The sequence below is a fragment of the Lepidochelys olivacea genome (genome assembly GCF_965140295.1).
Source record: "Lepidochelys olivacea isolate rLepOli2 genome assembly, chromosome: 2".
NCBI classification, from domain to species: Eukaryota; Metazoa; Chordata; order Testudines; family Cheloniidae; genus Lepidochelys; species Lepidochelys olivacea.
The window spans coordinates 120,664,233-120,691,138 of NC_140412.1; the positions used below are offsets into that span (position 1 = coordinate 120,664,233).

The window sequence follows — 26,906 nt, forward strand, 5'->3', positions numbered from 1 at the left end:
CATAAATTGCTACTCACATAAATAAAGATTATTCACATATGGCTGTGCAGCACTGGGACCGAAGACACTGCTTTTGAAAACTCCATCTATAAGCTGAAATTTATCTAGTTTTTAAAAAACTACTTTGGACTGTGCTTATGCTGACTAACACATGTAAGAAAATCCACCAGCAGAAAAATAACTCTTGAAAGAGGGAAAAGATGAAAGAAGAGAAAAAGTAGCTTTTGAATTTGTGATAGGATTTATACCACCATGAATATTTGAGAAAGTGAGCAGACAGAGGGCAGAAAGAATTCACTTAGGAGTATAATCTGTCCTCCATCTAAATTCTAACTCACTTTAGATGGGAACTGATTAGTTTTATTTTGTACCATAATTTAATTCTTTTATAAATACATATGCACACATGTGTAAATATAAGTAAATGTATACTATGCTGCAAAACTTTTAACATTAATGAAAAGAAAAATGAAATTTACACAAGTCATGTTTACACCACATGCACAAAAAATGGGTGCCCGGAAACACACAAAGTGTACCCACCAGAGATGTTAAGCCTTCATTATCAATCACCCAGTCTTCCTTTTCAGCTAACCTCTTCACATCTGTAAAAAGAAAAGGTGTTAAAATGCTAGGTTTCATTATAAAAAACTCCTTGAACTTCACAAGAGAGAAAACCACAGGCACCTTAGTGTGATGAATAGGCATACAAGTACATTGGCCATACTTAAGATTTCAGCCACTTTTCAAATGACTAAGAATGGCACACACACATAGTTTGCTGCTGCTTTCTCCTTCAGAAGTAAAATGTATGGTGCATGGCAATAGTTGCATAAAGCCCACCTTTTACTGGAAAGCCTGAGGTTAAAGAAATACTGTTACAATCCTCTGTTTTAAAAAAATGGATATATCGTGGCTGCGTACCCATAATATAGGCATTATATTTGGGAATTTAAATGCATGTTTGTTTTATTATTCCTTGCTCAATGCAGTTAAAAAAAAACAAACCATTAAGTACATAACTTAATCGGAGATCAGGACAAGTATTAAGACTCACATAATTACATTAAATATTTATAATATGTTTGGTTTGAGAGTTTTCAATCAGGATCAGGACTCCATTGTGCTAGGTGTTGCTCAAACATATATGAAAAATCCATCCAGGCTCTGGAGAGCTTATAAGAAGCAAGTGACATAAGAAGGGTAGGAAAGGGGAGAGGAAGAAGAGGAGTATAACGATCAGTTATGTACAGTTTAGGTACTTATATGCATTTGCAGGTTGCCCCATTTACCCTTCAACCTAGTCATCATTAATTGGTAGATTTGATTGATTGATTGATATTATGGCAGAGAAGCATCTTGAAGTACATTCATAGCACTATACTATGCAAAAGTAGCAACTTGTTACCAACAGATCTTCTCCAGAATCTGCCAACTTTATATTTTGTTTTTGATGGTTTATTCCCTTCAGACCTTCAGCTCCAACTCAGATATAAAGGTGGGACCTGAATTACATTCCTTCTTATTCATCATCAAAAGAACTGATTACTAAATTCCAGTCAGTTACACTTGTACAAGCCTCACTGCCTTATTTGGCATTAGCATAATTTAGTTTGCATGACCTTTATTGCCAGTGATGATGCATAAGAAGGAAAGAAACCAGCTTGACTATCAGGTCCCAGGCTGAGTTTACAAGGCTGTCAACTAGAAAAACCCTCTTCCATTTACTTGTAAATTGAACACGTTTATCGTTGAACGACAATAAGCATCCCACAGTCATTTCCAGTTTGACAAAACCTCATTCCAGCAAAAATCTATTTGTAAAATAACCACAGGCTGTATCCCTGAAAATAAGAGCTGCAATACAAGGTAAAATTATCTTCAAAACTGAATTTTTTAAACCATTAGATTACTGTTTAAATTGCATTTACCGCTGAAATTTTGTTTGCAGGTCAATAACAAAATAATGTACAGCTTAGTGCTATGACACAGCTTATATAAGAAGAGAACCCCATTACCACTGTACCATGTGGACACATTCTGTCCAAAAAATTAAATTTTTTAAATTATAGAATAGAAAATTAAGCAGCACTGTAAAAGCACTTTCGTCCACGAAGATGAATAAACTAAAAATTATTCACACAAAGACGAGGCACAGCATAATCAAGCAAGAAAATTTCAGTGTTGTAGTTAATGTTCTTTCTTTAATGCAGATGCATCAGTGGAATAAAATTATGATTGGCATGAAATAGAAATAGGTCTTTTTAATGCATATTGCAAAAGAGGGAACTGAATTACATTGCTTCTTGTGCACCTTCAAAAGAATTGTTTATTAAATTCCAGTCAATTACACTTGTACAAACCTCACTGTCTAATTTGGCATTAGCATAATTTAGTTTGCATGACCTCTATTGCCAGTGATGATGCATGAGAAAGAAGAAACCAGCTTGATTCTCAGACCCCAGGTTGAGTTTACAGGGCTGATGATTAGAAAAACAAATAGATTAAAGCCATTACATCGAATAAATAGGATTGGTTTTCTTTTTACAAGAATATGAAGGAATAATCAATGAATGCATGACAAGGGAAGTGTTCTAGTTGGATTTCATGGGCACTAAATGGACAGTTAGTGTGAGCTAACAAATAAGGGCAACAATGTGAACGTAGCATGAGAAATCAAGAGTTAGTTAAGGGCCGTAAATGATCATCAATATTTGAAAAATATTCTGAAAATGGAAAAGATTATACAGTATAAATATCAGATATGATTATTGCTGTTCTTTTCAGAGAGGTCCAGATTCAGTAAAGCACTGAAGCACATGCCTAACTTTAAGCAAGTGAGTAGTTCCACTCACTTCTCACATAGGATTACTCATGTTCCTAAAGTTAGGCTTAAGTATCTTGGTGAAAAAATGGTTACTCACCCTTTTTGCAACTGTTGTTCTTCGAGATGTGTTGCTCATATCTATTCCAATTAGGTGTTTGCGCGTGCTGTGTGCGTGACTGTCGGAAACTTTTCTCTAGCAGGTACCCATCAGGCTGTCTGTGGAGGCCCCTGGAGTGGAGCCGATATGGCGCTCTATATACGACCCTGCTGGCCTGACCCCCCTTCAGTTCCTTCTTGCCGGCAACTCCGACAGAGGGGAAAGGTGTGGGGGAATGGAATAGATATGAGCAACACATCTCGAATAACAACAGTTACAAAAACGGAGAGTGACTGTTTTTTTCTTCTTCGAGTGCTTGCTCATACCAATTCTAGTTAGGTGACTTCCAAGCCTTACCTTGCAGGTGGGGTCAGAGTCAAGGTATCGCTGACCGAAGTACTGCGCTGCTGAAGGCTGCATTGTTCCAAGATTGGTGGATGATGGCGTAGTGCGATGTGAAAGTATGCATTGAAGACCATGCGGCAGCCCTGCAGATTTCCTGGAGAGGTACATGGGCCAAGAAGGCTGTCGACGAGGCCTAAGCCGAGTCATAACAAGTGTGGATACAAACCATGATCCAGGAGGAGATCCACTGGGATGAGACTGGCAAACCTTTCATCCGCTCTGCCAAGGCAACAAACAACTGGGTTGTCTTGCGGAACGGCTTTGTGCAGTCAATACAGAAAGCGAGCGCCCTCCTGACGTCCAGCGAGTGCAGCTGCTGTTTGTGGGGGCTGACGTGGTTTTAGGTAGAAAACTGGCAGAAAGATGTCCTGGCTAACATGGAAGTGGGACACCACTTTAGGAAGGAAGGCTGGGTGAGGACTAAGTTGCATCTTATTCTTATGAAAGATAGTGTACGGAGGTTCAGACGTGAGGGCCTGCAGTTTAGACACGCGTCGTGCCGAGGTGATAGCCACCAGAAAAGCAACCTTCCAAGAGACGCAGAGGAGCCAACAGGAAGCTCGTGGCTTGAAGGGAGATCCCGTGAGGCGGGAGAGGACTAGGTTGAGGTCCCAGGTCAGAACAGGGGGCTTCATCGGGGGATGTATCTTCTCCAAACCTGTTAGGAAATGTTCCACGATGGGGTGCGTGAACACCGAGTGCCTGGAAACGCCCAGGTGAAATGCCAAGATGGCCGCGAGGTGGACCTTGAGAGAACCAAATGCCAGGTGCTGGTCCTTCAGGTACAGAAGATAATCCAGGATACAAGGAATGGGAGCCTGGAGTGGGGGCACCTGCCTTTGGGCACATCAGATAGAGAACCTCTTCCATTTTGCTCTGTATGTGGCCCTAGTAGACAGCTTGCGGCTCTCCAGAAGCACCCGCCTCACAGGGTCCGAACAGGCGAGCTCTGCCTGGTTCAACCACGGATCCTCCAGGCCATGTGGTGGAGCGACTGAAGGTCCAGGTGAAGAAGGTGACCGTGATTCTGTGAGATGAGGTTGGAAGTGAGAGATAGCCGTATCGGTAAGTGGACCTATAGGTCCATGAGGGTGGGGTACGATCACCGTCGAGGCCAAGCTGGAGCCACCAGTATTACGTCTGCTTTGTCCCTGTGGACCTTGAGGAGCACCTTGTGGATGAGCGGAAATGGTGGGAAGGCGTATAGCAGTTGACCGGACCATGGAATCATGAATGCATCTGTGATCAAGTCTGGGCTGTGGCCCGTGAAGGAGCAGAAGTTTGGGGACTTCCTGTTGGCCCGTGTGGTGAACAGGTCGATTCGGGGAAACCCCCTGCGGAAGATGGAGTGGATGATGTCCGGACGAATAGATCACATGTGCATGAGGAACCATCTGCTCAAGCTGTCCACCAGCACGTTTTGAATGCCCAGCAGGTATGAAGCCTGGAGAAGGATGGAGTGGGCTAGACAAAATTCCCACAGGAGGAGGGCTTCCTGACAGAGAGGAGACAATCAGGCTCCACCTTGCCTGTTTATATAAAACATGGCCGTGGTATTGTCTGTCAGGACCGCTACACAGTGGCCCTGCAAGCGGGACAGAAACGCTTGGCAGGTGAGGCAGATCGCCCCGAGTTCTTTGATGTTGATATGCAAAGCCAGCTCCTCTACCTGCCACAAGCCCTGAGTCATCAGGCTCCTGAGATGAGCTCCCCAGCCCAGCGCAGATGTGTCCATTACCAGAGTCAAAGTGGGCTAGGGAGGGTGGAAAGGAACCCCGGCGCCTACCATGCGGGGATCTAGCCACCAACACAGTGTTGAGGACTCGAACCCCAGACGGCACGGTTCGTTGTCTGACTGGAGAGAGACAGGCAATACCAGCAAGGTCCAAACGCAAAGCTCTTTATTGAAGAGTGCACACAACAACAGAGAGCAGCCCGTCTCCAAAGAGAACCAGCAGCCTCTAAGTAAAACTAATAGTTTTTTATAGACAGTACTGTCGCGTCACAGATTTATTCATAAAGCAGTCCCCCGCCCTTATGTTAGTTAAAATCCTCTTTCTCTATTATGCATGCACTTCTACCCCCTTATTGTAGATAACTTTTAGCAAATCATAATGCTTCACTAACTTTCTTATCGGTATGGGTGTCAACCAGGAGACAAGGAGTTAAGAACAGACATAACACAAAAACAAGGAGTGGAAAACAGCGCCTCCGTATCTCAGCAAGACAGCTCCCAGAACATCTCATACAAAAATGCAGGAATGCAGGCCTCCCCTTTTTTCTCACTCTCTGTAACTTAAACAAGTATTCCTTCATTCTACTTTCAGAGACTTTCCCAGCAGCCTTTCTTGGCCCGACTTTGGTTCAGTTGGCATAACTGCTTCATGTGTAACTTTTCTCACCTAACAACAGGGAATCAAGGGTGTGCCTTGGGACTGTCAGCACCATGTCCAGACTGTCGCGACCTGGGCGGTACACAGACACGAGCCACACTTGCAGAGGCCTGAGTTGTAGCCTGGCATGTTGAACCACATAAGTGCAGCAAGCCATATGACCCAGCAGCCTGAGACACTGCCTCGCCGTGGTGGTGGGAAAGCTGCAAAGGCCGTTATTATCTGCGAGAGGGCCAGGTGCCGTGTCTCTGGAAGGAATACTCTTGCTTGGTTCGCATCCAGGACTACCCCGATGAACTCTATTCTTTGAGTTGGGATGAGGACGGATTTGCTGACGTTGAGAATGATACTTAAGTGTTCGAATGTTTCTCTGACCATTTGCACCTGTGATTCCACCTGCTGGCGAGAGCAGCCTCGAAGGAGCCAGTTGTCCAGGTAAGGGTAGACATGCACATAGTGGCGGCAAAGAAAGGCTGCCACGCCTGCCATGCATTTGGTGAAGACGTGAGGAACTGAGCACAGCCTGAATGGGAGGGCTGTGAACGGATAATGCACCTTGTTCACCACGAAGTGGAGGAACCGTCTGTGAGACGGGGTGATAGACAGATGGAAATAGGCGTCCTTCATATTGAGGGCAGCGTACCAGTCTCCCGGATCCAGGGAAAGGTTGATTGTGCTCAGGGAGACCATGCGGAACTTCAAGCTGACGATGAACTTGTTGAGCTCCCTTAGGTCCAGAATGGGCCTGAGGCCCCACTTTGCTTTGGGGATGAGGAAGTAACGGGAGTAGAAACCCTTGCCTTTGAGCTCCTGGGGAACCTCCTCCACCGCTCCTAGAGCGAGGAAGGTCTGAACCTCTTGGATGAGAAGTTGCTCATGAGAGGGGTCCCTGAAGAGGAACGGGCCAGGGGGATGGGAAGGTGTGAAGGAGCAGAAGTGGATAGAATATCCTGCCTCTACCGTGCGGAGCACCCACCAGTTTGATGTAATAAGGGACCATGCATGCTAGAAGCGGGATAGATGGTTCAGGAAGGGAGCTTAACTAGCCGGGTTGTGGACTAGTAATCTGTCCTTGTGCGCACCTTCAAAAGGGGTGCTTAGGGCCAGAAGGGGTGGGGGGAAGAGGGGTTGCTTGGATTGCCCCTGTCCCTGCCCAGGAGGAGGGCGCGATGGCCTATTCCGACTATATATGTTTCTCCTACGGGAGAAGTCCTGTCTGGGCCTAGGGGGGAAACACCGCTGCTGGGTGGACTGCTGTTTAAAGGGCTTCCTTAAGGTCGCTGGAGTATGCGTGTGGAGGGACTTAATTGTGTTCCGGGAGCCCTTCAGGCTATGCAGTCATTCAGCAAACAGGCCCTGGCCATCGAACGGAAGGTCCTGAATTGTTTGCTGACCCTCCGGAGGGAGACCAGAGGATTGGAGCCAGGCGTTGCGCCTCTTTGCGATACCAGAAGCCAGAGTATGCGCTACTGAGTCCACGGCATCTGAAGAGCCCTGGAGGGAAGTCCAGGCTACAGCTCTGCCCTCTCCGTCAATGGCCCCCAATTCCGCTCATGACTCAGATGGAAGAAGCTCTTTGAACTTCAGAATTGCAGACCACAAGTTATAATTATACCTGCTCAGGATCGCGAGTTGATTAGTAATCCTGAGAATTAGTAATCCTGAGAATAAACTGAAGAATAAACTTTTCTTCCAAACATATCAAGGCATTTAGCGTCTCTTGATTTGGGTGCAGGGCCTTGCTGACCCTGCCTCTCTTTCTCATTCACCGCCTCCACCACAAGGGAGCATGGGGAAGGGTGGGTGAAGAGATACTCATACCCTTTAGTGGGAACGAAGTATTTTCGTTCAGCCACTTTAGCCGTAGGGGGAATGGACGCAGGCGTTTGCCAGTCTTGGCATTAGACTGGATGGTCTTTAGCATGGGTAAGGCCACCTGAGTTCATATTCATGGCCACCCTTTGGAGGAGTTCCTGCAGGGCCCTGGGTGGTGGTCCAGATGTGGAGGTACCCGCCACCGCTTCGTCAAGGGATGAGGAGGAAGAAACCACCAGCAGGAGAGTTACAGCCTCTTGATCCTCTGGAACTGGGTCCTCCCGAACACCGGGTGTAGCCTCCACCGGGGGCGGGGATGTATCTGGATTTTGTGATGGGTCCTGAGGTGGGCGGCTGAGGGTTGCCTCAAGGAGGTGAGACCCTGAACGGGACAGCGGAGGTACGCCAGGAGAGGCACCTTGGGCCTAATGGTATGCCCAAGGGGTCCAAAATTGCCACTGGGGCTGCCAATGGGGCACTAAAGCATCCTGCCTAAGGCTCCCTGGCCCTGATCTGGGTGCTTCCGATGCCCCGCCTGATCTGAGGGAGGGCGATCTGGAGCGTGATGGCCAACAGGGAGTGGTGCGAGACTGCACCCAGGAGGCCGCCTCCTCCTCCAACGGATGGGATGGGTGCCGCGAAGGGTAGCGAGGTCCAGATGGTGACAGGTGGCGCAGTGCAGGGTGGTGCCGCTGCAGGGAATGACGGTGAGATGTGGAGCGGTTCTGGGAGCTCGAGCAGTGCCACGACATAGAGCTTCACCTTGGTGGGGAGCAGTGCCACGATGTAGAGTGGTGCCAAAGCGGGGACTGGTGTCTGGAGCGGGATCGGGAGCAGTGCTGCGAGCAGGACCGGTGCCATGCGGGGGAGTGGTGCCACGGGGTAGAGCGGTGCCGAGATGAGGTGCGGTGCCACCTAACTGGAATTGATATGAGTAAGCACGTGAAGAAGAAGTGGGGCATAGGGTGATAATCAAATAGAAATAAGGTTGTTTAGAGGAACAGAAAGAGACCCTGCTTGCTCCAGTTTGTTTGCTCCATGCTCCCTGCATTGCTTTGCATATATCAGACAGCATGAGCATCATTACATTGTCTAGCATTCTGCCCATCACAGAATAAAATAAGTTTGATCAAACCAGTGGACACCATGAGCCCCATGTGAGAGAAAAAGTTGGGGAAAGAGATCTCTAGCCCACTGATGCTAATTTTTAATACATCTTGAAAAACTGGGAAAATTCCGGAGGACTGGATGAGTGCCAATATTCAAAAAAGGACAAAAGGTATGACCGAGGTAATTATAAGGCTCACTAGCCTCAGATCAATCGCAGGCAATATAAAGGAAAAATGACTGTGGGAGTCAATCAATAAAGAATTAAAGGATGGGACTATAACTATGCCAATATACATGGCTTTATGGAAAACAGATCTTGTCAAACAAACCAAATTTCATTTTTTTATGAGATGACATGTTTGGTTGATAAACATAACTGCATAGGTGCCTAATATACTTATGCTTTTATAAGGCATTTGATTTAGCACCATCTGACATTTGCATTTAAAAAATTAGCACTATTCAATACTGGTGAAGCACATGATAAATGGATTAAGAACTGGCTAACTGAAGAAGTTGTCAAAGTTGTCATCACTGAATAGGGGAATTTCTGGTGGGGTTCGGCAATGATCTGTTTTGGGTCTGATGCTATTCAACATTTTATGAGTAATCTGGAAGTAAACAAAATCTGCAGATGACAGAGACTGACAGAGCGGTAAATACTGATGAGGAGAGGGGAGTCATACAGAGTGATCTGGGTTGCTCAGTAAGTAGGGCCCATTCAACCCAAATGTGTTTGAATCAACCCAAATGCAAGGTTATACATCTAGGACCAAAGAATGCAGTTCATACCTGTAGAATGTAGGACTGTATCCTGGAAAGCAGTGACTGATAAGGATTTAGTGGGCGAACAACTGAATGTGAGCTCCCAGTGGGATGCTCTGGCCAAAAGGGATAATGCGATCGCTGGATGCATAAACAGGGAAGTAGTGAGTATGAGCAAGAAAATGATTTTACCTCTGTATATAGTGTTGGTGATACCAATACAGGAATAATGCATCCAGTCAAGGTGACTAGATTTAAAAAAAGATGTCAAAAATTGGAGAGGGTGCAGAAAAGAACACAAAAGTGATTTGAAGGCTGGAAAAAATGCCTTACAGTGAGAGACTGAAGGAGCTCAATGTGTTTAACTTATAAAAAGGGTCAAGAAGAGACTTGAAGAGGAAGAAAACACTGAGTAATAAAGGGCTCTTTAATCTCGTGGAGTAAGGCATAACAAAAACCGTATCTGGAAGTTAAAAGCCAGACGAATTTAAATTAAAAAAAAATTGTGCCATATTTCTAAACAGTGAGGATGATTAACTATTGGAACAAACTAACAAGGGATATTGCCAATGCATCATCTCTTGAAATCTTCAGACCAAGATTGGATTTCTTTCTGGAAAACATGCTTTAGTCAAACAAGTTATTGAGCTTAAATACAGGGGTAACTCATTGAAATTCTATGACCTGTATTACACAGGTTAGACTAGATGAACTAATGGTCTCTTTTGGCCTTAAAAATCTATGAATTCACGACCCCAAAGTGCTAAACAGGACTCTAGAGACAGACAATGAGTATCCCTGATAAAACTGTAACTAAAATATTGTGTAATGTTTTTAAGATTTGCTCACTTAGAAAAAAATATCCAAGCTTGAGAATATCTAAGCTGTTACAGAACAGAGTAGCAATAATGATGATTCATTGCATGGAATAGCTGTGTCATGGCAAAAAGCACAAATAAATTAAAGCTTGTCTGGTTTGAAAAAAAAGACTGTAACCTAGTGAAAAAAGTGGCTGCCTTATATTAAAGCGTGGGTTGGGGGGAGGAGAAAAGGCTAATAATACAGGGAACAGTATTGTCAGGCAAGTATTGTCAGGGAAATGATAGAATAACCTAATAGGTCTTGTACGTTGTGATTCTGTGAATTACAGGTGACCTTATTATTCATTCAACTACCTAAAGTGAACATGATCAATTCTAGAACACAGTCTGATTTAACCAAAGAGAAAATAAAAAATCCTAACCATATGCATGTAGGTCTGCACATTTCTTTTTTTTTTTTTTTATTACCTTCAGCTGTGTGTTGTAAGGTGACCATTATACAACGTACTCGAAGATCCAAAATAAGATCCTGGATGATATGAAGCATATCATTTGGTATTTCAAGTGCAGTAAGGGACTCATAACTAAGCCTGGAAGGAAAATAAAATAAAATGAAGGTTAGGTTTAAACCTACAGTTTTCTAGACAATACTGCTAAATATCACGAAATTACTTAGGAGTTTCTTTTGCTTATGTATACTATTAGTCTCTTCAACAGTAAGCTTTTTAAACTGTGTGATCATCCATAATACCATAGATATGTTTTACTGTCTAGTTCATTCATTTGTTGAACCCATATCAATGTAGAGCTTCACTGTTGTACTGTATAAACTTGACAAAGTTTAGGCCACTGATGTGCCAATACCACTGCATATCACAGTGACCAATACTGTCTTGTCGTTTCTTTGTAATTCTCCACCTGTCTGTATCCATCTGTTGTCTCTTCTTTTATACTTAGATTTAAGGCTCTTTGGGGGCAAGGACTGTCCTTTTGTTCTGTGTTTGTACAGCACATCACACAATGGTGTTTTGGTCCATGATCGGCACTCCTAGGTGTGACCATAATATAAATAGATAAAATAAATAGCAACAGAGCCTGGAGTAAAGGTAACGTGTAGGTATACCACCCTAGCAGGGCATAATGGTTTCAGTGCCAGTGGGGAACACAGTTACTGTGCCACCTCTAACGACAGTACAGCATGGACTCACCCAACCCACTTAATTTCCACCGCCCAGCACCACTGACTGGTGTGGAAGGGGGTGGGGTCATGCCTTATTCTCCCTATGAGGATTGTAGCACCCTATATACTTGTAAGAGGCAGCATTTGCCGTCTTAACTGGAGGGCTGTAATTGTGCCCAACCTTTACACAGGGACACAAAGGAAGACCGGAGAAGAGTTAAGAACATAAGAATGGCCATCCTCAGTCAGACCAATGGTCCATCTAGCCTGATATCTTGTCTTCCGACAGTGGCCAATACCAGATGCTTCAAAAGGAATGAACAGAACAGGGCAATTATCAATTATCCATCCACTGTTCTCCAGTCCAAGATTCTGGCAATCAGAGGCTCAGAGACACCCAGAGCATGGGGTTGCACCCATGGCTATTTTTGTTTATCACCATTGATGCATCTATAAGAATGGCCATACTGAGTCAGACCAAAGGTCCATCTAGCCCAGTGTCCTGTCTTGCAAAATTGGCCAATGCCACGTGCCCCATAGGGAATGAACAGAAAAGGTAATCATCAAGTGATCCATCCTCTGTCACCCAATCCCAACTTCTGGCAATCAGAGGCTAGGGACACCATCCCTGCCCATTCTGGCTAATAGCCTCCAGAAATTTATCTAGTTCTTTTTTGAACCCTGTTATAGTCTTGGCCTTCACAACATCCTTTGGCAAGGAGTCCCACAGGTTGACTGTGCGTTGTGTGAAAAAATATTTCCTTTTGTTTGTTTTAAACCTGCTGCCTATTAATTTCATTTGGTGGCCCCTAGTTCTTATGAGGAGTAAATAACACTTCCTTATTTACTTTCTCCACACCAGTCACGATTTTATAGACCTCAGTCATATCCCCCCTTAGTCGTCTCTTTTCCAAGCTGAAAAGTCCCACTATTATTAATCTCTCCTCTTACAGCAGCTGTTCCATACCCCTAATAATTTTTGTTGCCCTTTTCGGAACCTTTTCCAATTCCAATGTATCTTTTTTGAGATGGAGCGACCAGATCTGCAGGCAGTATTCACGATGTGGGCGTACTATGGATTTATATAGAGGCAATATGATATTTTCTGTCTTATCGTCTATCCCTTTCTAAATGATTCCCAACATTCTGTTTGCTTTATTGACTGCTACTTCACATGGAGTGGATGTTTTCAGAGAACTATCCACGATGACTCCAAGATCTCTTTCTCGAGTGGTAACAGCTAATTTAGACTCCATCATTTTATATTTATAGTTGGGATCATGTTTTCCAATGTGCATTACTTTGCATTACTATCATCCATGAATTTATCCAATTTCTTTTTTTACCCAGTTATAGTTTTGGGCTTCACAACATCCCCTGGCAATGAGTTCCACAGGTTGATTGTGCCCTGTGTGAAGAAATACTTCCTTTTATTTGTTTTAAACTTGCTACACTGGCTGCATCTCCTTAATGCTTCCGTATTGGGCAAGAACCAGGCAAATGGAGTCACTGCCATTCTCCCTACCCCTGATCTTGAGCAGGGCAGAAGTATCAGAAATAGCTAGCAGCAGGAACCAGGCTCCAAGTGTGGGCACTTGATAACCCTCCACCAACAACAAGGACTTTTGTGGGGTTGCAAAGCCATCATCTTTCCTGCTCCTCTTTCTGAGCAGAATGCAGGCACTGAGAGCAGCCATCAGAAGGGGATGCGCACAAATCTTCAAACTTTCATCATTCTATGTGCCACTATCACTGCCCTGAGATTCTGGAATGTCATCTGGTAACTATCAACAACTTTGTTCACACCACTGCTATTGTCTGCCTAGCACGACCGCTTAATTAGTTGATTATAAGCCATCATTAGTTCACTTAACCATCTAGGAAATGAGGAATACAAGCAGTGGTCATCTGTGAAAACTCTGGTTTAAGTGACTAGCCCAACATTAAAAAGAAGTACTTGTGGCACCTTAGAGACGAACCAATTTATTTGAGCATAAGCTTTCGTGGGCGACAGCCCACTTCATTGGATGCATAGAATGGAACATATAGTAAGGAGATATATATATACACATACAGAGAACATGAAAAAGTGGAGTAAGAGGCTAATTAATTAAGATGAGCTATTATCAGCAGGAGAAAAAAAATTTAGTGATAATCAAGATGGCCCATTTAGACAGTTGACAAGAAGGTGTGAGGATACTTAACATGGGGAAATAGATTCAATATGTGTAATGACCCAGTCACTCCCAGTCTCTATTCAAACCCAAGTTAATGGTATCTAGTTGCATATTAATTCAAGCTCAGCAGTTTCTCGTTGGAGTCTGTTTTTGAAGCTTTTCTGTTGCAAAATTGCCACCTTTAAGTCTGTTACTGAGTGGCCAGAGAGGTTGAAGTGTTTTTCTACCGGTTTTAGCCCAACACTATATCAGAATTTAAGAGGAGGCAAGGACAGAATCTAATTCTCCAAGATGACACTCAGCTGCCCTATTTATGAGGCCATCCCTTCTCTTTCTTCAATCTCCTACCTCATTTACTATGAACCTTTCAACTTCTAAAACAATTGAAAAAGAGGTCCTACAGACAACAGCCTCATTCACTACACAACCCTGATTCATCTACAGAGCACTGTCCATCCTGTGCACTGAGACAAGAGTCCTGAGGAAAAAATATAGCAAGCAATCATGTAATTATAGACTGTATCATAAAGCACATATGCACAAGTAGGCTGAATTAATCTTGCACAGGCAATGTTAATTTTGACATTTCCTAACTTTTGTGTCCTCTACTTTGCAACATTAATGATCTTTCAGTTGAATGTGCAAAAAAAAAAAAAAAAAAAAAAGCACAGTTTAGACTATATTATACATACTAAAGACTCATACCATACAGAACAATAGCCCCAGTTACCTTACAGTCTGGATGACATGTGTTAGCCACTGTCCAGAGAGTTCAGATTTCATCTCCCAGCCACCATACTGTCTCAACTCTCCTTCTCTGAGGCTCAATGGAAGCAAAGCTCCACGGATTAGTTTTGCCAGGGACTGCATCACCTCCTGAATCATTTTCTGTCACAGCATAAAAGAACACCACAAAAATAAATACATAGAAACTGCATCAATATTTTTAACCAGTTACATATTCATCACATAATCTAGTCTGAAATGACAGGCGTACATTTCAAATTTCACTAAGGAATATAATTTTACTTACATAGTAAACATCTACAAAACAAAGCACTACAGCACTGTACAACATAATTAAAACAAATACAATATATAAAACAAAAAAATCACTTTTACATAAACACAAACAACAGGGTTCAAATTAGGAAAGGGAAGGCAATAAACATAGGGCTAATAAGGCTCACTGCAAAAAACAACTGAAAAATAAGAAAGATTTAAGATTTTTTTTTTTTTAAAAGGAGGGATAAAAATAAAATGGATTTCGGGGGTTGGATATAAAGAAAGTGAGTTCCAAGATGTAGGGCCCACCACAGCCAAAGTGTGATCGTGTGTAGAGGCTTCAGATGTGACGGCAGGTTCTTAAATGGCCAGTGATGTGTAAGCATACTTGCCAGTACAAGATATCTGCCTTTTACTTAGATTGTAGTCTCTTGTGGAGCAAGGATCAGGGCTTTTTTTTTTTTAAGCGACTATTGTTTTTTGGGTGCCGAATTTAAAACAGCTTAAAAAAGCCTGATTATTACAGGGTCAACGTTCACCACTATTTGAAAATTAAGCCTTCTTCAGGTGTCTTAATTTGAAGGACCACCTAAATGAAAATAAGTCTGCACACCAAGCTTACCTTGAAATCATTTTGTCTTTGCCTAGCGTTCTTCTTTGATCTTTCCATTTGACCAGATTTTTCAGCAGTCTTGTAAAAATGAGAAACAATTGAGAAGTATCAGTGTCTCGTAACCATGACTTTCAATTTTAAAACCATTCTAAAAACTGTGTATCAAGGTGAAGGGGTCAAAAGTGATTAGTGAGTTTACAATGGGATAAAAGATGCTAACTCAAGTCACATCTACAAGCAAATTCTCCACAAGTCAACAAGTATTTACTTATAGTAGCTATTAAGCTGCTAGTGTTTAAGTGTGGGGCACAATATGCCATAAGAACCTAAAATAAAAGATGGAAGTAAAATAACAATGTAAGAAGTATAAGCTTCATTGAAGACAAGCAATATTTTCCTATTATGATTTTGCATTAACATTGTTAAAAGAGCTCTAAAATCCATGGCTTAATCCTGCAGTAAGTCTGCAGGAAAAGAATCTTCAAGTCCCCAGTAGGTGAGAGGTGCCTGGAGGAAAATTTGGGTCTAAAATAAAATACATTCTTTATAATGATGGATAGTGTAGAAGTACTGTGTGTTCCCCTTTTTCTTTTGGTTTAGTACTTTGTTTCAGAAGACAGAGGCCATTATTCTCCACAGTGAAGAACTAAATCATCTGTAATGGACTTACTACGAAGATTTATCATCATCTTGCTGGACAATTCACGTCTCTGAAAATTTAGAAGCACAAAAGCACATCTGCACTAGCAACTTCGGTTACAGTTGCGTGAAGAAAAGAATATGGCTTAAACAGTGCTCTTACTGTTAGCAGTTTTCAAATGCAAGTAATAATTATATATTTGTGTGTGAAGTGTGCCATAACACAAAGTAAGTTTAACAGAAAAAGCTGTTTAAAAGATTGGATTAGAAAAGTAGGTGGAATTATATAGCTAAGAACATTTGCTAATTTAACGTATGCACTGTGACACCTACTGGACAAAAGATATATTAGCAGAACTGTAGTTTGGAAAAGATACTCTTAATACTGTCCTCAAAGCAGTATATAATCACTATATTTTTTTAAATGACTAAATAAGTTTCATGGTTTTTTTTTTAATAATTCATCATTTGTTAGAAGTTCTTCAGATTATTTTTATGAATGCCAAATAAATTTTGTAGTTAACATAAAATTACCAACAAGAAATTTAAATAGAAAGTAGCTTTTAATCAAAAACACTTTAGAGTTTTTAAATTCTCTGTTTTCCTTTATTATTCTGAACTGTATTATCTTATATTAATTAGAACAATTCCTGCATATTACTGATGAAGCTCATATGTTCTTTTATGCTTTTTTTCTGATAAAAAAATCAATCATATTGAATAAACTTGTCTATGCTGTAGGTACCTTTTAAAATATTACTAAAGTTTTAAAACAGTTTTGATTGCTCCCTTAAAGCCCTGATGTGAAGTTATATTAAAGAAAAAATATAAAAGATCTTAAGATATTTTTTCCCTTAGTGATTTCGTTGAATAAAAATCTTAACCCTTTCCTGCACAGACAGACCAAAACTACTTTGTGGTGAGATCAACGGTTGTATTTCACTGTTTTGACTTCACATATGCTCCTTCATATGGATCTGAGTGGTTCAAAGAGCTGTAAACTTTTTAAGCTGTTAGAAATAGCACATAAATCTTTAACTGACACTATTCTAAGACAAACAGCCTACCTTTTTGCCAAGAAAAATATATATAACTTCACAACAGAAAATAAAACCAGCTTGTTATTTATCACTGGGTTTTTCTTTTGTATTAGAGTTAATCTATTTCAGGCTTCTGGATTTCACTCAAAAGGTTCTCAAATGGTTGTTTTCATGATTTTTTCTCTCTGTCTCCAAAACTATGGTGAACAATATTTTGTTTCTCACATGTCAATAAATAGCAAGGAAACGTAGTAAGGACATCTTCATTGATGCCTAAAATCCGTACTATTGGCAAAATTCTACAGCTTGTGGGGGTGTTGTGGCTGAAGCTCTCCTCAGGAGCGCGTAATGAGGTTTCCAAGGCCCCCATCCATTTTCAGATAGCTAGTGGCAACAAGAGCCTGCACTGTCCACAGAATTTTGGCCATTTCCTACATATGGACAAAAAAGGAGCAAAGGGATGAGGATGAGTTGCTTGTGCAGTCAGAATCTGGCCCTATTGAAGTACAGTATAGGTATCTTAAAAGTATAACATACAAATTAACTCCCAACTTTTTTGAAATGGAAACAATGTTCTGACCAGACATTATACAAGATTGCTGCATTCTCTCTTGCACTTACTCTCATAAGCAGAACTACTCAACTTTGTTTACAATTGTAAACATGGTGTCAGTGTCTCTTGAAATTTCTCACCGAGAGAAACTACATTAATTTACAGTTGAGGGTTTAAAGTCCAAATCCAATCTCTAATAACTGGAAATGTATTATTACCAAAACTGTAGTTATTTTCAAATTAAAAGCTTCAGGAGGATTCTCATTGCCTTCACGAGACTCATGACATGATTCTCTATGGAAAAAACACTGGGCAGGAGTCAAACTCCTACATTTTAATACTGCCTCTACTTCTGGATCACTGTATGACATTGACAAATGCATGTTATCTCTTTCCCTCGGATTTCCATGTATGAAATGAGGAAAACAAAATGCATCCACTTCTGAGGATTTTAGGTGAGCGGCAGACCACACCAATTTGGTTGACTTAATGTACCCTCTGTACACACATGCACATCATACATCATCATTTGGAAGCTTATTAGGTCTACTTGTAAGATGAGATATGATATGGAGCCATCATGTGGTGCTATTACCATAGAAATGGAGGATAAAAATGACACCATAAATATGTTAAAATGATCCCTTTGAAATAATTTGCATTCATTTCTTTAGTTTAATGACACTAAGTTTTACTCAAAGACATAAAATTGGATTTCTTTGTGACCTCAAAGCACCACCGCAACAATCTAAACCAGCGTTTCTCAAACTGGGGTCCACTGACACCTGGGGGTCCCAGAGGGTACCCTAGAGGGTCTGCAGGCCCTGCTGATCAACTCCTCCTCCTCCTCCCTTCCAACACCTCAGGCACACTAAAAGTCCAGTTGCGCAGTGGGGCAAAGGCAGGCTTCCTACCTGCCCCAGCTCTGAGCCACTTCCAGAAGCAGCCAGTACGTTCCTGAGGCCCTGGGGGGCCGGGTTGGTTGGGGGGAGTGGATCTCCGTGCGCTGCCCCCACCCAGAGCGCTGACTCCACAGCTCCTATTGGCCAGGAACTGTGGCTAATGGGAGCTTTGGGGGCAGTGCCTGCGGGCAGGGGCAACATACAGGGACCCCCTGCAAAGGAGCTGCAGCCAGAGAGATTTGCCGGTCGCTTTCGGGAGCCACCAGGGGTAAGCACCATCTGGACAGAGCCCTAACCTCCCGCATCCCAAACCCCTGCCCCAGCCCAGAGCCCGCACCCAAACTCCCTCCCAGAGCCCAGACCCCTCACCTCCTCTTGCACCCCAACCCCCTGCCCCAACCTGGTGAAAGTGAGTAAGGGTGGGGAAGACTGAGCAACAGAGGGAAGGTGGATGGAATGAGTGGGGTGCATGACCTCAAAAAGGTGGGTCAGGGGCATGGCAAGGGCTGAGCGGGTGGGTTTGAGGGTCCCCAAAAATTTTAAAATCAAAACTGGGGTCCTCTGGTTGCTAAACTTTGAGAACCGTTGATCTAAACAATTTAAAACAAAATCTAGTAATACATTTGTATTGGTATAATTGAAATGTGATAACGCTGGTGACATTTCTGGGCAATTATCATCATCTTGTACATCATCGTGATCTCTGTCAAGAGTGAGTGGGCTATCACTGTCTTTGTTGCTTTGGCATTTACACACTTTTGTGCAGGCAAGAATGTTATGGCTACAGACACAGTTGATTGCTCAGCAACCCTTACTGGTACAGGCACAAATAAGCTTGTAGAAGGCTCAGATGCCACTGGGCCTTTGAAGAATACAAGAAGCTCTTCATCATCTTCATTTTACCTTCCATGTTGTAATGGTGATCCATTATTTGCTTTACCTATGTGTGAAGACATCCAAACCTTTGTTTGCCAAGATGCTGTTGTGACATGCTCTTCAAAACTCTCCCCACATGGTGGGTTTCTGGCCACTGACCAGTCCTTTCTGATAGCCAGACTGAGGTGCAAGCAAGTCAGGTCTTTGTGGGGTTTTTTTCACTCTGGTCATACAGGACTACTATCAACTTCCTTGCTGCAGAATCTGCAGCTTGTCCACCACAATCTCCCAATTTGGAAGGCTCTGAAGCAGTACGATCACTTTGTTTAGACAACATTAAACACAGATTTTTTTTTCTCCTATACGAAATAGGTATGTCACAGAGTTACATGCTGTCAAGGCATGTAGAGCAGGACGCATGTTGCAGACGTCCAGCGTGAGTGCATCACAGATTTCATGCACAGATATGAAGAGATATTTGTTAGTTGTGCTGGTAATGATGGTTGTTTCGATCCACATGTTATCTAGGTGTTCTATTTTTGGAAGGTAGTGAACAGCAAGGACCAAAACATCTGTATCAGGTGACCTAATTACAATAGTTCCATTGACACCAAAAGCCATACTGGCACATACATCATACAGAAGCATCCTTGTATCAGCTTTCTCTTGAATACTGTGCAGGTCTTGGGCTTCTTCAACAGCTCAACCGGTGATGGACATTGCTGCTTCACCACTGGAAAGGTGGTATTTGTGTTGGGTGTGCTCCTACACTCAGGTGCATTTTGAACCATACATTCACAGAGGAATTTTGCAATTGAGTGTTCGTTGGATTCCATGTTTTAAAACATTTTCCCATGGAGGCACAGGGTGTCCACCAATCACCTGGTATTTCTTGCATCCAACCTTAGATCCTGTCTGGAGCTATTTTTCTGAAGTTTTCAGAGTTACTATTGTCATACCCCTCAAAGACTCCAATTAAAGAATTAGCTTCAAATCCTTTTAGGACCTGCCTCAAGTACTCAGCAGACAATTTATCAAATGTGTAGACTTTGCCTCCGGCTATCATTTGTATGACAGCCTTGGCATCTGAGAGGTACACTATAATTTCTTTGTTGCATGCTCTTAGCTCATGGATTTTTTTTCCGCTTGAGCTTTCAACAGATGCCCTAATGCAGCTTTGTCTGTTCTTACTGTTCCATCATCATGAAAAAGGGACATAGGCACAGATCCTATTGGGTGACTGAGGGTATGTCTCTACTTAAAAAGCTACAGCGGCACAGTTGCAGTGTTTCAGCTGCGCTGCTGTAACACTTTAGTGTCGACACTCACCACAATGATGAGAGAAGTTGTCTAGTCACTATAGTTAACCCACCTCCCCCACAAGAAGTGGTAGCTAGGTCGATGGAAGAATTATTCTGTCAACCTAGCCATGTCTACACTGGGGACTAGGTCAGCATAGCTGTCTGTCTCAGGGGGGTGGATTTTTCAAACCCCTGAGAGACACAGCAGTGTCAATATAACTTTTCAGTATAGACCAGCCCTAGGAACAGTCGCAATTGAAACATCATCTCTCCATCTTGCTAAGGATAGGGCTCTGTGGGAAAACAATTCTGGGACTGAGAGCTGTTATGATTGTCCCTCCTTGCCAGACTTAAATTTAGTCTTCTTGGCTATGTAAGCAAATGTTTTGATGTGAAATTTCTAGACTGGGCTGAAGAAGTTTTGTGTGCCATCAGAATCAAGTGCACCTCTCACAAATCTCTCCATTTGTTCTTCACCACCACCTGCTATTTTCAGTAGTGACTCTTGTACAACTGATGCTATGTGCAATCCTGTAGATGTGTTGATGAGTGCCTCTGGATGTGATTCAGGGTCAAATTGGTTTCTCATATTGTTGATGACATGGTTGATAAGAGCTGTAACATGCTCTTCATCCCTCTTCAGTACAGAAGCAAGGACTTAATTGTGGACTTTGTCTTCAGTACTTCTGGTTAGGCCCCTTCCTTCTCTCATAGCTTTCGCATATTCATAATATGAAGCTCTGTACCATCATCTCTAACACTAGTACTGACCCATGCATAAGTGTCACTGAATTAAAAAGCTAGTTTCTAGAATATTTCAAAGGTTAGTACTGCATGCATAGGCAGTACAAATTAAAACCTTCTACCAGGCAGACTAGATACTACATTGTTTTGTACAAATGCTTAAAAATGGGGAAGCATTACATTAGAAATTCACGTATAGTTATATCTACCCACTAGGCAATACAAACTCCGAGAATGCAATCTACTGCTACTGGTGCATAACCTTCGGCGTGAGACTGATCTGATCAGCACATTTCAACTGAAAATATAGAAAACTATTAGAATCACTTGTGAGATACTTTGACAATTAAGAATATGCAACGTGAAAACATTTCATGTTAGTACATTGCAAAATATTGATATTCGAAACTTTTCTCACATGCTAAACAGCTTCATCATTCCTGGAAAAAAAAATTGCCCATGCAAAACCAACACAATCATTTAATACAGTCATTTTTGGTAGCTTTGACCAATAAACACTACATGAAGGTGATGAAATTAATTTAAAACAGTAAAAACTGTGGTCATAGTCATGTTGCAGTGTGTCCGCAACTGTGCAAATATGACACTTTATCATTTTGGGTACCATTGTTTCACCTCACCTACAGGTTTACAGCACCACTTGACAGTTCCAAATCATACCCCATCTAAATGCACTTAAAATAAGCTTTCAAATTATATATAATTTGACCTGACATTTTTAAGGTCAGGCTTGACAAAGCCCTAGCTGGGATGATTTAGTTGGGGATTGGTCCTGCTTTGAGCAGAGGGTTGGACTAGATGACCTCCTGAGGTCCCTTCCAACCCTTATATTCTATGATAATGCAGGTGCGTAGGTTGCGTACATTAAACTCCAAAAATATGGCACATGACATTTTTCTAGGAATTAGACTGAAATCAACCATCATATTGGTAAGAACTTCATATACCACAGCTCAGGGTCTGATGTGAACTGATGACTTAGCAATTGAAGGTTCCCTATTCTATTACCAGCCAATGACTTTCATCATCATTGGATAATGACATAATTATACTTCCTCTTCTAGGGATGCCCCACCCTTAGTATCCTGCTACTGGAAAAATAGAGAAATGGCCAGACCATTTTCAGCCTAACGTTTTCTGCCAAATACACTGTAGTTTTGTAAACTGGTGACTAGCAATTATATAAATCAAAAGATATTATATTCTCTAGTTATAATGGTTATATGACCGTATGCTATGGATATGTGAATAATTACTAAGTTATTAACACTGTCATTTTGGATGATCACTGGTTTGAGTTAGATTCCTTTTGATGATAGAGCTTGAAAAATATTTTCTGTTGCTCTGGGCATGATACAGTAATGTTACACAATTAATGGGCCAGATTTACTTAACACAAGACTGGACGAGGGACACATATAATTGTGACACATGCCACTACAGTTATTTTGCACATAGGTTGGGTACACTTGTGTGTTTGTGTACACACAATTTTAGACTTCTGTCATTTTGAAACTCTGGGTTTAAATCTATCCTCATATCCAAATTCTTCAAAGTCACAAAATATGTATGCCCATTCCAGAGCCAAACACTATCGCTCTGGCTTTGTCTCTCATATCTTTAAGATTCATCTAGTTTATCATTTCTTAAGATTACCAAACATCTTGTCTCCTTTCTCAGGTGTTGCTAAATGTAAGATCCAACAAGGGACAGTTGATTGATGATCTTGACAAGCAGGACTGAAATTATATACATTTCAATGGTTAAGAGTAGGTCACTCAGAGAACTATACTACAGTACAAAATAGTTCCTATTGTGAAGCCTTCCGTTTTTTGTTTTTTTTAAAAATAGCATCCTTACATATATGTTGCTAGGAAATTTACTGATCAGCATTCATAACATACAAAGTGGGTCCATTGCTTCATCCCAAATCAACCACCAATCAGTAGATGTACAATTGCTTATGTCATTCTACAAATCTCTGTAATCCAGAAGCTGGAAAGAAATCTTAGTCAGGCGTCTTCTCCACTGAGGTACTATACTTCTGCAGTTTCAAACTCAAATTTAAATACAAAATAATTCCTATGAGCTTTGTCTATCTGAAGACATTTAGGTTATGTGTATGCATGAACCCATACCTCACTGAAAAGGCTTCCATTCACATAAGAAATCCAAAGCTTCCAGAAGTTGGGGAGCTGAATTACAACGAGTTTTGTCAACTTTTCAACAAATGCAACTTGTTGAGGAGCTTTACAACGCCAAGCTAAGCGGAAAAGAGAAAGAATAAATAACTTTGAATTGATAATAAAGCTATTTTTAACATGCATGCTGCAGTGTGATTAAAAAAAATGGATCTATCATGCATATCTATAATTTCTCAGGTGTTAATGGCAACATTTTACGACTTGGTCCATATGGCATAGAGCTTGTGTACGTGCAAGATTTATTTCCATATATTCTTTTGAGGGGGTTGGTACTTTAAGTATAATATGTCTTCTATATAGAGGTGCTCGTATGGCCCCACTGAATTATATTGTACATCTTAACAATCCACTATCATAAATCGATCTTTAAACCAGGCTAAATGATAACTGAACAGGGAGGATCAGAGACTTAGCCATTAAAAGATGGGGTGAGGGAGGGGGTGGAAGGAGGCAGTACAATTGTCTTGAAATGAAGGCAAAAGACTGGAAAATGGGAGATCTGAGTTTTATTTTCAGATCATCCACAGACTTCCAGTGTGATCTCACTCATCAACCTCGCCACAATTTCATTAGCAAAGCCTTAGTTTCATTCTCTGTAAAATGGGGATGGATACTGATGCTGTAGGTGGGAGGATAAATTTATTAATATTTGTAAAACAATTTGAGACTCTTGGATGACCAGTACTATTAGAAGTTCAAAAAATCATAATAAAAGTAAGTGTAGCATTTCTCACCTGGGACATGAGACCAAAAAATAAGAGAAAAATTATCTGAAGTTGCATAAACCTCTATATAAGCCTGGTACCTTATCCATCACTAGACATCAATAGAGTCACAACTTTGGGAACACAGGGGAAGAGGTGGATCTTCTCCTGTTTTCTTGTCAGGTGAGAGACGGGAAAGAGGAAATACAGGAGAGGGTGGATGAGCATGGAAAGCGGAGGTGAGATAGGAAACTTCCGCCTCCAATCATGTTTGTCTTCTCCATTTGATTATCACAGCTATGTTTCTTAGCAAACTATTCTGCATTAATAAACGTTGCACGCTTTTTATGTCAGATTCCAGCAAACTATGTGGGTGCAAAGAAGCCAAAGACCTTTAAACTGATTACAAAGGGGACCTGAGATTTTTTTGTATAGTCTTAGGTCTTTCACAGATTACACAGTTAACGAGCGTGAAACTACTTTACATGATTCCATGGGAGCATGGAAGACTACTGGATAGCTTATGGTATTTGTCTTTAATCTATTACAAAAATATTGGTCATATATTGGTCATATAGCATAGAAAGTCACCAACTAGACAAACATGAGCCCATATAAAACTGCTGATTAGCACTCTGTGTCAGAGCCCCTGTGAATATTCAGCATAAAAAGAATATGAAACAATGGTATAAACTTGCAGTTAAAGAATAAAGATAAATTACAATGGTAAAAAATAGGGTTGTCAAGCGATTAAAAAAATTAATTGCAATTAATCACACTGTTAAACAATAACATAATACCATTTATTTAAATATTTTTGGATGTTTTCTACATTTTCAAATATACTGATTTCAGTTACAACACAGAATACAAAGTGTACTGTGCTCATTAAATATTTATTTTTGATCACAAAGATCTGCACTGTAAAAAAACCAAAAGAAATAGTATTTTTCAATTTACCTAATATGAGTACTGTAGTACAATCTCTTTATCATGAAAGTTGAACTTATACATTTAGAATTATGTACAAGAAAACTTGCATTCAAAAATAAAACAATGTAAAATTTTAGAGCCTGCAAGTCCACTCAGTCCTACTTCTTGTTCAGCCAATCACTCAGACAAACAAGTTTGTTTACATTTGCAGGAAATAATGCTGCCCACTTCTTGTTTACAATGTCACCTGAAAGTAAGAACAGGTGTTCTCATGGCACTGTTGGAGCCGGTGTCACAAGGTATTTATGTGCCAGATGCGCTAAAGATTCACATGTCCCTTCATGCTTCAACCAATGTTCCAGAAGACATGCGTCCATGCAGATGACGGGTTCTGCTCAGTGACCATCCAAAGCAGCACGGACCGACGCATGTTCATTTTCATTATCTGAATCAGATGCCACCAGCAGAAGGTTGATTTTCTTTTTTGGTGGTTTGGCTTCTGTAGTTTCCACATCAGAATCTTGCTCTTTTAAGACTTCTGAAAGCAAGCTCCATACCTCGTCCCTCTCAGATTTTGGAAGGCACTTCAGATTCTTAAACCTTGGGTCGAGAGCTCTAGCTATCTTTAGAAATCTCACATTGGTACCTTCTTTGTGTTTTGTGAAATCTGCAGTGAAAGTGTTCTTATAATGAATAACATGTGCTGGGTCATCATCCAAGACTGCTATAACATGTAATATGTGGCAGAATGTGTGTAAAACAGAGCAAGGGAAATACAATTCTCCCCCAAGCTGTTAAGTCAGATATTTAATTAACACTTATTTTTTTAATGTGTGTCATCAGCAAAGAAGCATGTCCTCTGGAACGGTGGCCGAAGCATGAAGGGGCACATGAATGTTTAGCATATCTGGCATGCAAATACCTTGCAATGCCGGCTACAAAAATGCCATGCAAATGCCTGTTCTCACTTTCTGGTGATGTTGTTAACAAGAAGAAGGCAGCATTATCTTCCTTAAATGTAAACAAACTTGTTTTTCTTAGTGATTGGCTGAACAAGAAGTAGGACTGAGTGGACTCCTAGGCTCTGAAGTTTTACATTGTTTTGTTTTTAAGTGCAGTCATGTAACAAAAAAATCGACATTTGTAAGTTTTACGACAAAAAGATTGCACTACAGTACTTATATGAGGTGAATTGAAAAATACTGTTTCTTTTGTTTATCATTTTTACAGTTTAAATATTTGTAAGCAAAAATAATATTCACTTTGATTTCAACTACAACACATAATACAATATATATGAAAATGTAGAATACCATCCAAAATATTTTATACATTTCAATTGGTATTCTATTATTTAACAGTGCAATTAAAACTGATTAATTGTGTTTAAATTTTTTTAACCGTGATTAATTTTTTTAAGTTAATCACGTGAGTTAACTGCGATTAATTGACAGCCCTAGTAAAAAATGATTCTCCCTTTACTGCTCTTTATGATGTATAAAAGATAGATTCAAAGTTTGTTACCTACCTGGCTTGTTTTTAACTCAGGAATAGAAAGACTTTATTTCTCTGCTTTTGTTGGATATTTAAGCAGGATACTAACACCACAACAGAATGAAACCTTAGCTGTAACTTCCTCAGTTTCTAAGGAAAGGGTGTGGATGTTGAATTTTTATATCAACTGTTCATCAGAATTTGCCCTTACACAAAAACCAAAATAATCCCCCAACCCTACCACAAAGTTTTTAAAAGGCTGACTAAAACTTCTCTTCCCTGTAAGG

The 26,906-nt window shown here is 41.1% G+C and overlaps 1 protein-coding gene across 2 annotated transcripts in view; it reads right to left on the minus strand.

Moving 5' to 3' along the window:
- Window positions 1-26,906, minus strand: part of EXOC2 (exocyst complex component 2) — a 185,358-nt gene that overhangs the window by 69,058 nt on the left and 89,394 nt on the right. For both annotated transcript variants that reach the window (XM_084618786.1, XM_084618785.1), the window contains exons 13-17: window positions 23,423-23,547; window positions 15,218-15,286; window positions 14,321-14,478; window positions 10,702-10,823; window positions 544-605 (exon numbers count right to left, since the gene is read on the minus strand). In XM_084618786.1, the coding sequence (XP_084474912.1) occupies window positions 544-605; window positions 10,702-10,823; window positions 14,321-14,478; window positions 15,218-15,286; window positions 23,423-23,547 (536 nt within the window). The remainder of the gene's footprint in view (window positions 1-543; window positions 606-10,701; window positions 10,824-14,320; window positions 14,479-15,217; window positions 15,287-23,422; window positions 23,548-26,906) is intronic.